Genomic DNA, 14407 nt, shown 5'->3' with positions numbered 1-14407 from the left:
AAATCATTAACTTTTTTTCATTCATTTCCTGTGGCATATAGTCCCTTATTTATTAGGGGTCACCCAGCGTAGCGGATGCCCTTCCAGCTGTAACCCAGTACTGGGAAACTCATTAACTTATTACAGTAAAAACACGAACTGTTCCATTTATAACACCATGGAGTTCAATGCTAAATACACTGGTTGAGCTGCTCTTGCCTTCACCTTGATTTGCTCGCAGATAACTTGTGCATTGTCCTATCAAGTGACAGTATTTACATTTTAAAAGACTGATTCATTTGCACAATTTAATTGAATCATTTAATTTTACATAGCTTTTTTTTTTGTATCTCAGCAATAATACAAAGAAACAAAATGTTATGTTAAATTCAAAATGATTATCTCTGTCAAAGGCGTTTGCTCCAACCCTTTCCATCATTCTCGCTTTCTTTTCAGATGTGCTGGCGGGCCAAATCAAAAGTTACCATTGGGCATCTCTGCTCTAGATCTACTTCACAAAACTCGACACATGTAAACACTCACTCCAACGAATTCCCGTGGCTCTCAGTCCCCGCCCACACTGGTCACAGCTACCAAGCCGACCAATCACTAAGCTAGCGCTATGCGACGTGGTTAAATTTTTTGAGAGGTCGGCGTCAGCCACAGTGAGGGGTATTAAATTAAATTTCCCTTTTATTGATGTCTACCCCCACCTTAACCGTCACAGTAATGTAAAAGCAGTATTTGTACCAAAAAATTATTTATTAAATTACCAAAAAAAATTGTTTTATTAATGCCTAAACCCAATCATCACAGTACTGTAAAAATATTAATTGTTGTACAGTGTTACTAAAATGATTGTATATTGATGTGCGTATCCACAGCTATCCTATCTAGACTTTACCACGGCGAGGGCTATGTGACCACTCGAAGGTTGTGCTGAAGCGTGTGCTTGATGCAGAAGTATAAATCAGCCTTTAAAGTCTTGCAATTTTGACAAATTCATTTTTTTCCCCGAACAAATTAAGTCACCAAGCAACTCAAATTTGCAAGTTTACATCTTGCAATTCTCAATTTTCACACAGAATTGAATCAAAATGACAAATAGTATCATTCACCAATGTGTCAGAACTGCAGACATGCAACAACATTAACCAATTCTGACTTTCTGATTTCATGCAATTCACTTTGTTTTTTATGATCACGTTTTCATTTTTTTATATAAATTTAATGATTGAAACTAGCGCTGCACGGTATTGTAAAAACCTGACATTGCGATATTTAATATTTCTGTGTTATATATGAGCAATATCACACTTGTAGCAGTGCGATTGTTGCTGTATATCGGTACTGCGTTGGAGGCCTTAATGTCCCACCAGTGATGATATACAGCCATATCGCACTGCTACGATTGTGATATTGCATTTATACAACAGTTGGACAGCACAATCGTGTATATAAAAAAAGAAAGTCGAACACGGAGAGTCTCAAAAACCCTTTTGTATTTAGGTGCTTTCACATCTGTAGTTCGCTTCATTTGTTCCGGATCAAGGGCAATAAATGATACATTGTAGCATTTTCTGCCGTCTTTGGGTCGTTTTCACACCACACTGCTGGCTTTGGTCCGAACCAGTAGAAAAGAACCAAAATGCAGTCATGTGACAAAATCCACATCACTCATTGGCCAGATGTTGTTAAACGTATTTCCTAAACTGCTTTTCGATTGGTCAGAATTCATGTGCTGGAAAATGCCAGTGAAACTGCCGCAAGTAAACAAACCATCAGACACAAAATGTCGCTTTTAACTACATGGAGCTACGACTGCGCTGGCTGATTGCATCTCTGCTCATAGTATTCATTATAGTTTGTAAACATCACTTTAGACAAACTATACATTTCAAGAATGAGGTGCGGCTGAAAAACAATGTTTTAAGACATTGCAAATGATTTAGCCAAACTGCGACATGGTCATCTGCCGGAAATATTACCAGTGATCTGTCAGGTAATGTTTTCCACTTTCTCTCTTTGTTGGTAAAGCGCTGTCAACTCATTTTTTTCTCCACATTCCATAATGCGCAGCGCATCGGCCTACGGCAGCTGGATTAGTCTAAAAAGGGCGCAGTACTTTTTGCAGTTGGGTCTGTTTTAGTTTGGATCATGTTCTCACCACAAACGAACCGCTCCAGGGTTCATTTAAAGGCGTACCAAGAGCACCTCTTCAAGTAGGTCTCGGTACGCTTTTTTGGTCCGCTTTTGGTGTGCACTCGAGTATGATTGCTACATTCACACCTGCCCAAACGAACTGCACCAAGAGGGAAAACTAACTCTAGTGCGATTCAACTGAACTAAGGCAGGTGTGAAAGCACCATTAGAAACTACTTTCGTCCGTCATTCATTCACATCTGCAGCAGATGTCAGAACAGCAGAATCCGTTGCTGCTTCACCAACGTCACTTTACAGCTAGTGTTTGAATGATTCTCTAGCGTAATATCTACAGTAACGATAAAACAGGTGATTTTGCTCACATTTTAAGATTATAAGGCTGAACTGCATTCCATGCCATCACTCTACAAAGATTTCCCAGTATTTCAATCGGGAAATCACGATATTACTATGATATAAATACAGCACCACAACATACAAAAGAGAGAGAGAGATCGATTAAGAAAGTCATTTACCTGTTTAATGATAATTCGATCAGCTGTACTTTGAAAGTAGTTTCTCCTAGGGCTTATTATGTGGTCTCTGTCGCAATCTTGTGGATGAACATCGCAAGCTGTCTTTGCTCAAAGACAGGCTAATAGCCGCCGATGCGCTGTCTCTCAGAAATTATGAATTTGTAAAATAGCCACTATCCTTATAAATAAACTGCATAGTTGCCATCTAAACAACTACATTCTCATCTAAAAAGCCTCGAAAGTACATAATGTTGCCCAACAGCAGCTATATTTGTCAACTGTAGTGTCCTCTGCTTGTCGTTGTATGTGGGTGGAGTAATAAACAAGTGTGAAGTGTGAAGATGAAACAAGGGTGAAGTGTGAAGATGCTGGATGAGTGCTGTTATTTGCAGAATATCGCACAGCTATCGGCTTCAGATTCAAGAACCTGACAGAACTGTTGAATAAATTGCGATAAGACTTCACCAGATGACTTGAATGTCATTGGAAAACAACTTTAAATTTTAAATTGATTGGGGTGATTTTGTAAGCGTGTAAATCGAATATAAATATAAACAAATTGGTAGCAAGAATAAATACAACAGAGCAAAGAAAAAAAGTCAAATAAACAGTGCTTTATGGTTTCCTTAACAGCATTCAGGCACAAAAACTAAATAATGAAACACTGTCAAGTCTTCATTGTATTAATTATTCTTCATAAAATGTTTTACTTTTGTGCCTGAATGCCTTTGAAACACATACAAATGAAGTTTCAATCTGTTATGGTTATACATTGCAAATACTCCAGTTTTTTGAATTGTTGTGCTGATCCACTATAGTCCCTCAACATTGCATATCCTGTAACGTGACGGTTGTGGACACACACATTGCGATATCGAAAACATCCCAAATTGAATCCATCTTCCAAACATTTAGGTGTATTTACTGTAGGTAATCCACTAAATTGTCAATATAACCAAGTGCTGAACTAGAAGTTAGCCATGATGGAAATCTCCATGTATAGCCGAACTATTTTATGTTTGTCCATTATGTGGAGTTTATTTAAAAATGTTTGTTTGTGTGTTGACTGTTGTAGCTTGGCTCACTGTCAGGACTGGAAATCCTTTCAGCTGTGGCGTAAGTCTGCAGTGTCCTGGCTATCCCGTCAGGCTCAAACATGAGCGTAATCCTCTTTAAAGGCCATGGAATAGACTTTATGGCTAAAGGACGCCAATCTCACAGCTAAAGCTGTGTGGCCATTTCAAATTTCTTTTACTAAACTAGCTGGGATTTTCCAATGATAAAGTCCTTTAGCTAACGTTATGATTGTAATCCTGAAGATCACGAACACCAAAAATGTGTATATATGTTAATAGCACAAGTTTCATTTCATAACTTATCCTTGGCATTTTGATTAATCAGTCACTTGATTCATGAGTATTTTAACCAAAAATAGTTTGCTGACCTGTGTGTAATAAGTGAATCATTTGATCATTAGTCATTATGTCTTGCTTCCAATTTATCATCTGTGTGGGTGTGATTTATATCAAGTTTTTAAAACTGCAAGAATAAACAAAAAGTCTTTTTAAGTGTATAATCATCAGGAAATGTTAGCTACATAGAAAAATAGACTTGTAGAATGATTTGCTAGCTACTATGGATAATATTTGGTAACAACTGTATGAAATAATGTATAATTGTATGAAAATGTATGGATTTTAAAAAGTATACCATCACTAAAAAGTAGTTTACTGTACAGAAATTCACATTTAGAACTGCTATATTTTAAGCAAATTACAGTAAACATTTTTACAATTTATTTATACACAGTAAAATCCGCTGTGTTAATTAAGCTGTGTTAATCTGCATTTACTCAAAATGAGTTAATTTTACAAGAAACGGTGAAAGACACCCCCTTGTGTTGGTGAAAATGATCAGAGTTGTATTCTACGTCGTTAACTTTGCTCTGTTAAGCTCCGCCCCTCAATCTACCCCCTGCAGAGAACGTGTTGGAGTTTTGTCGGCGCCATTTTCTGCTCCCTCGTGCGTATAGGTAAGCTCTCTTGTTTAACGTCTTAAAACATCATTTTATCGATTTATATGAGTAAATGTGCTAACACAACGGTATATGTTGTACTTTGATGCGTTTTGTTTGTTAAACATTGATTATGAGTCACTTTGTGACCGTGTCATTCCATCGATTTTATCACAGTGTGGTCACCTTAACGTTAAAGATAAAGCTTAAACGATGCCAATGATCTTACTTAAATTGTTTTTGCGATTTCTAATCTTACTTTTATATCCATTTAGTTTTGTACTGTGAACTCTCTGAAGAAGACGGTAACGTTAGGCTAACGTTACATTTAGCCTCGAAGTTTTGCTTTCAAGAGCAACTCTGCAATGCTCCAGGTAACTGTTAGGTCAGTATTTTGTTGTTTCAACATATTAAGATGGTAACTTACAGAGAAAGTTATATGATATGAACATATGTAGTGTAAAATTAACTGTGTCTGTATGGCTGTCGAGCTCACTGCTGGTTAAATATTTTCAGTCCATTTCAAATTACTTCCTAATTAACGTTTCTCTGTTAAGAGGTTGCATTTTAACAGCTTGTTAGTGTTGTCATGATACTGTTTTTCGGTAACAGTTAACTGAAATTCGCTGTTGAGCGCGGTCCTAAACCCCGCCGTTTGGCCGTGAAGGTCACCAGTTCACCGCACTTAACCGCTGTTTACCGAGTGCAAACACCGATACAGAGACAGCGGATCATTTTAAAACTGTGAATCATCAGCGGATCTCTTAAATGTCAGCCCATAGACACGCCAGCTCATCTTCGCGGCTTTTAAAACGATCAAGTGGCGTGCATCTGTGTTTGTGCCCGGTAAACAGCGGTGACATGTAGTGATGGGTCGTTCATAAACGATTCGTTCATTTTGAATGAATCTTTTGTATGACTCGAAAACGTTGAGTCCTTTCGGAGTGATTCGTTTAATTGCGCACGCGCACAATTGTGCTGGTGGAGCAGAAGATTCGTTCCTTTTCGAGTCTTCTATGTGCTTTGAGTCGTTCGTTCATCGCGTGAAAGACAGAAGCCAGTCATGCATTTAGAGCCGGAAAATGTTTTGATTCGTTCATTTCTCGAGTCTTCGGATTTTATTCATCTCTCTTCACGTGCTGCCTCATGATAAACGAACGACTCAAAAACCAGAAGACTCAAGAGGTAAACTAAAATCATGGCTCCTTTTGGCAGCTTAATTAATATGGGTCTGTGTGACGTGAACGAACCACTGACGTTTGAAGAGCTGAAGCTGATAATCATAGACAAAAGACCAGGTAAACAATAAATGATGATTTACTCTTATAGCATTCCAAGTTATGACTATTTTGTGTAATGTGGCAACGTCTGTGCTAGTTGTAGATGAGTTTGGAAGCAACTTATTACATTTTAATAATATTTTGGCTACTCAAAAACACTTAAATATTAGCGGAAATGGATGCTTTTAATTCCAGTACCAATTGGTACCAATATTCAGTATCATGACAACCCTTCAGCACAGACATTATTTCAAAATTAAGTGGATTAGAATCTTTTTTTTTCTATGGTGAATGTGTGTTATACTTTGACATAACAGAAAAATGATTGTTGACATATTGGTGTTTTCTTTTCCCCCAAGTTTCTGTGCATATAAGGCTCTACAGATCACATCGTGAGTAAAACCTTTAAGTACTTGTGTAATTACTTTACTAACTGGGATGACCAATTCTTAAATAATAAATATATGTTAATGGTTATAAAATCTTGCAACAATTTCTAAACCTATGTGCCATTTTTATGTCATTTATAAATCCCCCCCATTGGCACCTGTATGAAACATTCTCTTTTCCTACAGAGCATGCTGGTAAAGGTAAAATTTGGGGATGCACAAAAGTTTGTTAAAATAGCCAATCTGAACCTGGAGGACTTTTTGTCTGCAGGTAAGAAACAATTACACTTTTGTTATTCAGATTTCTTATTTGGTATGTGGTCAATTTAAATACTGATGTATATGCTGCTGTGTTATGTTTCCAGATGATATTCAGAGTTACCAGTATATAACTGATCAGCTTTCACATTTTGTTATTATTATGCAATATATTATTTATGTATTGTTTAGCCTTTTTGAAGTTTGGGGTTCCAAATGTACCTGAGAACGTGAAGGTTGTGGATGAATCTGGGACTGAGGTGGATGGTGATGTTTTTGAAGAGTTAATCAAAGATCCCTCCGTTGGCGTTCTCACCATAAAACATGGTGCAGGTTTGTATTTTATCACATTATTTGACTGTAATGTTTCACAGTTTTTGTCATAGAGACTTCCTGACCCCCCCCCCCCCCCCCCCCCTTGACTCTCAGGATACAGTCATTATTGAAGAAGGCCCTGACAGTAAGCGAATGAAGCTGGATGATGAAGCAAAAAAGGTGGACTTTTTTTTTTCTACATAAAAATGATTTAAAGTGAAAAAATATATAATTTACATTTTATTTAAAAATTCATTTTTTGCTTTTTGTTAGGTGTGTTTGTTTAATTTGTTTATAACCTGCCTTTTCCCCTCTTATTTTAAAGCTGGTGCAATCTGTTCTTGTCAAGAAACCTGGAGGCGAGAGTATAATAAATGAGTATAACAGAACAAAGGCTTTAAAGGATGAAACGAGGAGAAAAATGGTTAATATCCTGGCAGCTGATATGACCGAAAAAAATGGGTAATCTGCACAGTACTGATTTGTGTGTACACATAGCTACTTGATATAGTTGTGGATTTATTTTATTATTTTTTTATAATTAATCATTATTTTGCAGAGGGTCCCCACCAAGGCTGGTCAAAGAAAAATATGCCAGAGGAATCGTGGCTTTGTTCCCTTACCTCAGTGACCCCTATTCCAAAAATGGCTTTGTAAGTCTTGCACCTTTTTAAAATTTTACATTTGTGTTGTCATGTTTTTTTGTTTTTTTTTACACACCCATACTACAGATGGTATATTTTGCTCCTGTGTCCCCCTTTTTACCCATTTTTATCTCTTTAGGAGCATTACTATGATGGTGAGAGTGGCACCGGATATTTGGCATGGAGAATCAAAACTATTCAGAGAAACCTGGCTAAAGAACGACGAGGATCATTTGAAGGTACAAAATGAACTTCAGAAATGTAGCAATCTAATTTTCTTTGTGCTTGGATGACTATTTTTTTTATTTTGTATAAACAAACAGTTAAAATAGTTTTGTTGTTTGTTAGGTCAAGTGTCGTATGCTGAGCGGGGATCCGGTGGACCAACTGTAGCAAGGCATTCAAAGTTTACTTCAGAGATTGTCCTGAGTGAGGATGAATGCAAGGAAGCAATTGCATTCATGAACCATTCTGCTGATGAGGATGCCATCAAGAAGAAAATGAAACTGACATTTGACTATCGTCGTAAGATGGTTCTTGATCCCATGCAGTCCAGTGATCTATTGACAATTTTTCCTCGTTTCAAGGACATTAAAGGCTTGGTAAGTGTTTATAATCATATTTGATAAATGGTTTGCTGTATAAAAAACAAATAGTCAGTGGTGACATGAGTTTAAAGATTTGCCCTAAGCATTACAATAATTAAAATGTTATGCTTATTAGATTGAGCAAGACTTTGTTCTGATGTTTGGAGAAGGAGTGTCAGGCAAGCTGCTAGAGAAGTGGACAACAGCGTTCAAGAAAAAAGTCATTCAGCAGTGCAAAAGACTTCCTGCAACCAGCGATTTACAGGAACTTTTGCTAGCAGCAGAATCTCTCCGTGATGACCCTGAAGAAGATGTTCATATTGGTAAGAATTTTGATTGTTTAGGTAATGTTTCATACCATGGTTATTATAATATTTAAAGGAACCCAATCATGAATGAAGTTAGCCATAGTTACACACTGTCAGTTTAATTTTTAATTGTTCATATTCAATTGGAATTCATTCATATATATGTGTGTGTATTATTGCAAATCATATTCATAAATTTTTTTTATATGTTGGTAGTTAGGATCAAAGTTTTATCAGATTTACAAATAATTGGATTCAAACTAAGATTGTTAATGTAGCTTTAGTCACTTTGTATATATTTTTGTTTTTTTTATGTAGCTAACTTCTAGTTTTCAACATTGTTTTGCTGCGAGTTAACATTTATGATATTAACCAATTGTTTGTTACCTGTTTAAACAGTTTGGGACAGCGACCTTGCTTCAGTACTACTACTGTTGCATCTGATTCCACCATCTGCTCAAGGCCGGAAGAGACCAGGGAAAGTTTCTGCTTCTCAAGCAGAAAATCATCTTGTTGTCTTCAAGAAGGTTTGTTTGCTGGTTTTATTTAATGATTGTTCTGTCATAGTTTTTTATTATTTAACTTGTTAGTGATGTTTCTTTTTTACTTGCTTGCTTTTTTTTAGAGTGGAACAAACATTGAGGAGCAGCTGCAAGACATCTCTGCGAGCGCTCAGCCCTATCTCCTGGCTGTAGGTCCTCAGAAGGATTCAATTCACCAGTTCTTCATCATCCTTGATCAGCATGCCATTCCATGCAAGTCCACCTCTTCTCTTGGTGCCTTTGATGAACTGTTTAAGGCACATTATGTTTTTGGCACCTCTTACAACACCATGCTGCACAACATGTACACTTTCATTCAAACCACTGTGTACAACATAGATGTTGGGAAAGTGAAAGAAAGTCCTCGTGTTGCTGAGGTTAGGGCAAGGCTGCTTAACTAGGTGCCTAAAGTTCCAGTGCACTCATGAAGTGTTTTGTTTGTGAGACTGAATTAAATGGTTCAAAAATGCTCGTTAGGCACTTCAGATTTGTTCATGGTTTGGTTCCTGGAAAGAGACTTTGACTTAAATGTGTAGAGGCAGGATGCGGTTCTGAGTTTGGTACCTTCTCAGGTTTTAGAAAACATTTGAATATAAAACATCCTGAACAATGTGAACAGAGTTGTGACCCTAGTGGCATCTGTGAGACAGAGGAAGAAAATAGTGCTGCAATGTTCCACCAGAGTGACAGTGCTGAAGATGTGGCCACAACATCTGTAATGTTAAAGTCTAATAAGAACACTTTAGATATGTGTGCGTCTGCTGTTGCACAACTGAAAGTTGCTGGTTTAAGTCAGTCTGCAATAAATGGTTTTGTTTCATCTATGGAAGAAGTGGTTTTTGAGATTCATAGTCAAGCCCAGGATGCAGCTTTGCTCTGTCTATCTTCTGAGGACACTGTTAGTAAAAGGAAAATAGAGGAATCTTTTACAAATTTAGAAAATCCATTTACTTTGTTAAATTCGGAAGTCAAGCGACAGCGACTGTTTACAGCGAAATGGGGAATTGTTGAACCTAGTGAAATAGTACTCGGCACAAGATTTGACAGCAGAAGAAATAAAACTACAGGAACATTTGATCAAGTTGTTGTGACTGATAAATTTTCTTATATTCCCATTTTAGAAACACTAAAGACAATTTTAAAAAATCCACAACTTACCCATTTGTTTAAACCCAGACACATTTCAAAGGAAGGAATTTATGTGGACTTAAGTGATGCAGCACATTTTAAAAGCAGTCCTTTATTTTCTACAGAAAAAGATGCCTTACAAATTCAGTTATTTTATGATGATTTTGAGACAGCTAATCCACTGGGCTCAAAGAAAGGTATACATAAATTGGGTGCAATCTATTTTTCATTAAGAAATTTCCCACCAGTTTTTAACTCCTCACTGGTTAATATTCATTTATGTGCCCTCTTTCATGCACAGGATGTTAAGCGCTATGGTTTTAACTCCATAATTGAGCCCCTGGTCAATGATCTGAAAGTGCTTGAAATTGAGGGAGTTAAGAATCCAGTGTCTGGAAGATGCATCAAGGGTACTATCGTTCAAGTCACAGGGGATAACCTAGGTCTGCACAGCTTGTTTGGCTTTCTGGAATCATTTGGGGCTCGATATTGTTGTCGTTTTTGTCTGCTTGAGAAGCATCAGTTTCAGTCAGTGTTCTCTGAAGATAGTCCTGAGGTTGAACTAAGAACTGCTGAGATGCATGCTCTGCATTGTGAAACTTTACAGTCTGATTCTACACTACCTCACGTGTATGGTGTCAAAAGGGCATGCTTATTAAATTCCCTCAAATATTTCAACACAGCCACCAATTTTGCTGTTGATATAATGCACGACATTCTAGAAGGAGTTGCCTAGCTAGAGGTAAAACTTGTTCTGCAGTACATTCAGCATAATTTTCTGAGTGCCAATGATCTTGATGGTAGAGTACATGCTTTTGACTATGGTTACAATCAGCAGAGAAACCGTCCTCCAAAAGTCAAATTGCTTGATGGAAGCAATGATTTTGGTTTAAATGCTATTCAATCTTGGTGCTTATTGCGCAATTTGCCTTTAATATTTGGAGATTTAATACATAAAGATGATAAACACTGGCATCTTTTGCTTTTACTTCTGCAGATTGTTAACATTGTCTTTTCACCTGTCTTAACAGATGGCATGACCACTTATCTTAAACATTTGATAATTGAACATCATCGGCTATTTAAAATGTTATTCCCCCAAAAAAATCTTCTGCCAAAACATCACATCATGATACATTACCCACAATGTATAAGGAAAATTGGTCCAATTTTGCACACATGGTGTATGCGTTATGAAGCTAAGCACAAATTCTTTAAAACACAATTAAAAAGTGTCAAAAACATCACCAAAACACTAGCCAAAAAGCACCAGAGTTGTATGGCAATGTATTGGGAGTCTTTTAGCCAGTACAGACTGACTCTTGGCCCAGGAAAGATGGTGGAACTCAGGGAAATTAGAGGTGGCCCAGAGATTGCTTCAAAATTAGATGTGGTAATATCTGAAATAGTCTATGCTGTAAAGTGGATCAAACATCATGGCACAGAGTATCGTCCTGACTTTATTATCTGCACAGAAGTAGCAAATGAGATGCCAGTGTTTTGTAAGATCATGACTCTAGCTGTCAAAAATGAAAATGTACTGTTATGTGGCACACTAATGGAAACTGTATGTTTTGATGAGCATTACTATGCTTTTACAGTCAGACTGCATCCAGAAAAAGTTTTAACAGTTGTCAATGTTAATGAGCTGTGTTATTTCAAACCATTTGATCTTCAAAGAAAATATGGTACAACTGATTCTGTACTTCATATTGTACCATATTGACATTTTATGCAGACTTGAAATTTTTGCACTGTATTTTTGTAAGCCTGAATGTTTTAATAAAAGTTTTAACTGATATTGAGTTTCGTTTTCTGTTTTATTTGTTGTTTAATGTTTTTTTAGTATGTTCAGTAGCATTAATAAATTGCACCAGAGTGAAATAATGACAGTTAAAGCAACACCATATGGGTTGTAAATCAACTCTTTATTAGTGATGTATTAACATTTAACCGGAGTTGATTTCTGTTTGGTGTTAAATTAAGGAACACCAGACAAAGTTAATTTCTGTTCAGAGTTAAACAGCTTAACAATTTTCAGTGTTGACCAGTGTTAAATTTTAACTCAAAATTGAGTTAATTTTACTCTGAAAATATAACACAATGAAAAGTGTTAATTTAACACCAATTCTGAGTGGGACCAAATACACTCACGTGCAGTGTTAAATTTAACTCTTTAAGAGTTTATTCAACACAGCAAAATTTACTGTGTACTATATATAGTTTTACTTAAAAATACTGCAGACAAACAGCTGTTCTTGACTGTCAAACATACAAATTATCAGAAAGTATTCTGTAAAGTGTTGCACATTGTAACCTTATATTTTATAGTGAAGTTCTGGCAATCACAGCTGCTGGCATTTTACCACAGTGTAAAAAAATCCATAATTTTATTTCATAATCATTTTTATTTCCAGCAGCTGGGGTGCCAGAAAAAAAAGTTAAATAATGGATTTCTTACAGTGTGGTAAAATACCAGCAGCTGTTATTTTACAGTAAATTTCTGTAATTTTCTGGCACCCCAGCTGCCGGAAATAAACTGTAAAATTATGGATTTTTTTACAGTGTATATTACACCTATTGTTTTTTACAGTGTAACTTTAACAAAGTGGTAAAGTTCTGGCAACCACAGCAGCCGCTATTTTACCGTATATTAACCTGTTATATTTTTGTGTAACCATAACAAAACGGTAAAGTTCTGGCAACCACAGCTGACAGTATTTTATTGTATATTACACCCATTATTTTTTTACAGTGTACCATAACAAAATGGTGAAGTTCTGGCAACCACAGTTGCCAGTATTTTATCGTATATCACACCCGTTATATTTTACTGTGTAAATATAACAAAACGGTTAAGTTCTTGCAACCACAATTGATGGTGTTTTACCGTATATTACACCCCTTATTTTTTACAGTGTAACCATAACAAAACAGTGAAGTTCTGGCAACCACAGTTGCCAGTATTTTACCGTATATTACACTTGTTATATTTTACAGTGTAACCCTATAACAAAATGGCGAAGTTCTGGCAACCACAGTTGCCGGTATTTAACTGTATATCACACCCGTTATTTTATACAGTGTAACCATAATAAAAATGTCTTTTATGCACATTTTCCAACATTTTTTGCTTATCTCAACGAATCCATCGGCCATTTTTAATGAGATCATTCAAAATGCGCATAAAAATAAGAAGATGGAAGCATAGCTAATGTTGCGCTAAATAAATAAATAAAATAACAAAAAAAAAAAAAACAATACATATACCTCATGAACTTTATAACCCTGATCTCATGAGGAAACGGAACTATTTTACGTTTTGTCAGTTTAGTGGCTAATTCATACGAATTCATCTTGTTTAGTTGTACAAAAATGTGTGATTTTAAAAAGGAGGCGTGTCACCAAACCCCGCCCCTAAACCCAACCATCATTGGCGGATGAACAAACCATACTAAATTGTAAGAATGAGATTGTATGAATTGATAGGAATTAGCCACTAAATCAAAAAGTTACAAACTGCAGTGAGATCATGTTGGTATAACAGAAAATGTTTTATAGCTGTTTTGTAAAGAAATTTTAAAACCGTAACTATTTTCAAACTGCAGTAAACCTTGAACCTCGGTTATCTTCCCATGCCTAGTTTCCTCATGAGATTAGGATGCCAACTCACATTAACAAATGAAACGTCACTGTAAAATTACTCACACGTATAAACCAAAGACACACTTTGTCCATTTCTAAGCGAATAGCTTAAGTTTGCCCTCAGCACTTTTAGTGGCTGGTGTCTGAAAGCAATGGAAACAGACGGAGCACGTGTGTGAATGCCTGAGGCCGTCCATGCAGCGTCCTCCCGCTCCACTCCATTACCTCCAGCAGACAAACACACTGAGTTAATGATGGATGTCTCCTATTCACTCTTCCTGCTCTTAATGCTGCATTGTTTCCTTTCCCCCGTTCGCTTCAACAATCAGTCCATTCATATATCAGCAATTGATCTGTATCGCTTCTTTAAGAGGCTATTTAACAGCCCGCTGAGCTTTATGCTTTTACTATGTGTTTAAATATGAAAAAGGAAGAGGAATGGCTATGCATGCATACGTATTAATTCCACTCGAGAGCTAGCTTGATATTGGACAAAACTGTTAAACGGCCGTCTGGCAGTCAGCAGATTCCATTATTTTTTTGTTTGTGTTTAGCCAGAGGCCAGCCAGCTGTTATTGTTTTTTTGTGTGTGTGTGGTATTGCCTTTACCCCTCTTTGCGTTAACGGATAAGCAGTGATT

At 36.5% G+C, this 14407-nt stretch overlaps 1 protein-coding gene across 5 annotated transcripts; it reads left to right on the top strand.

Moving 5' to 3' along the window:
* The first annotated feature begins 4635 nt into the window (after nucleotides 1-4635).
* On the top strand, nucleotides 4636-11923 carry LOC108191725 (uncharacterized). Of its 5 annotated transcripts, none has more exons than XR_012399494.1 (13): nucleotides 4636-4689; nucleotides 4947-5045; nucleotides 6311-6343; nucleotides 6527-6611; nucleotides 6791-6931; nucleotides 7028-7093; nucleotides 7239-7375; nucleotides 7473-7566; nucleotides 7697-7796; nucleotides 7906-8159; nucleotides 8315-8467; nucleotides 8852-8979; nucleotides 9078-11923. XR_012399494.1 is itself a non-coding variant. In XM_073940975.1 (13 exons), the coding sequence occupies exons 5-13, from the start codon at nucleotides 6923-6925 to the stop codon at nucleotides 9393-9395; spliced, it is 1293 nt and encodes a 430-aa protein (XP_073797076.1). In that variant the 5' UTR covers nucleotides 4636-4689; nucleotides 4947-5045; nucleotides 6311-6343; nucleotides 6527-6611; nucleotides 6791-6922; the 3' UTR covers nucleotides 9396-11923. The 5 variants fall into 5 exon arrangements, 3 of the variants coding, with proteins under 3 accessions (XP_073797076.1, XP_073797075.1, XP_073797077.1); XR_012399493.1 differs by having other exon boundaries at nucleotides 4947-5056; XM_073940975.1 differs by having other exon boundaries at nucleotides 8281-8467.
* Nucleotides 11924-14407: the final 2484 nt, after the last annotated feature.

The sequence above is a fragment of the Danio rerio genome, chromosome 24 (assembly GCF_049306965.1).
Source record: "Danio rerio strain Tuebingen ecotype United States chromosome 24, GRCz12tu, whole genome shotgun sequence".
NCBI classification, from domain to species: Eukaryota; Metazoa; Chordata; class Actinopteri; order Cypriniformes; family Danionidae; genus Danio; species Danio rerio.
This window is presented reverse-complemented; position numbering and strand designations above follow the sequence as displayed.

Bases quoted from the DNA above. Each gene is read 5' to 3' on its own strand.
- LOC108191725 (XM_073940975.1), top strand. The intron at 7,797-7,905 runs GTACAAAATGAA...GTTGTTTGTTAG, and splicing joins ACGACGAGGATCATTTGAAG to GTCAAGTGTCGTATGCTGAG. The intron at 8,160-8,280 runs GTAAGTGTTTAT...TATGCTTATTAG, and splicing joins TCAAGGACATTAAAGGCTTG to ATTGAGCAAGACTTTGTTCT.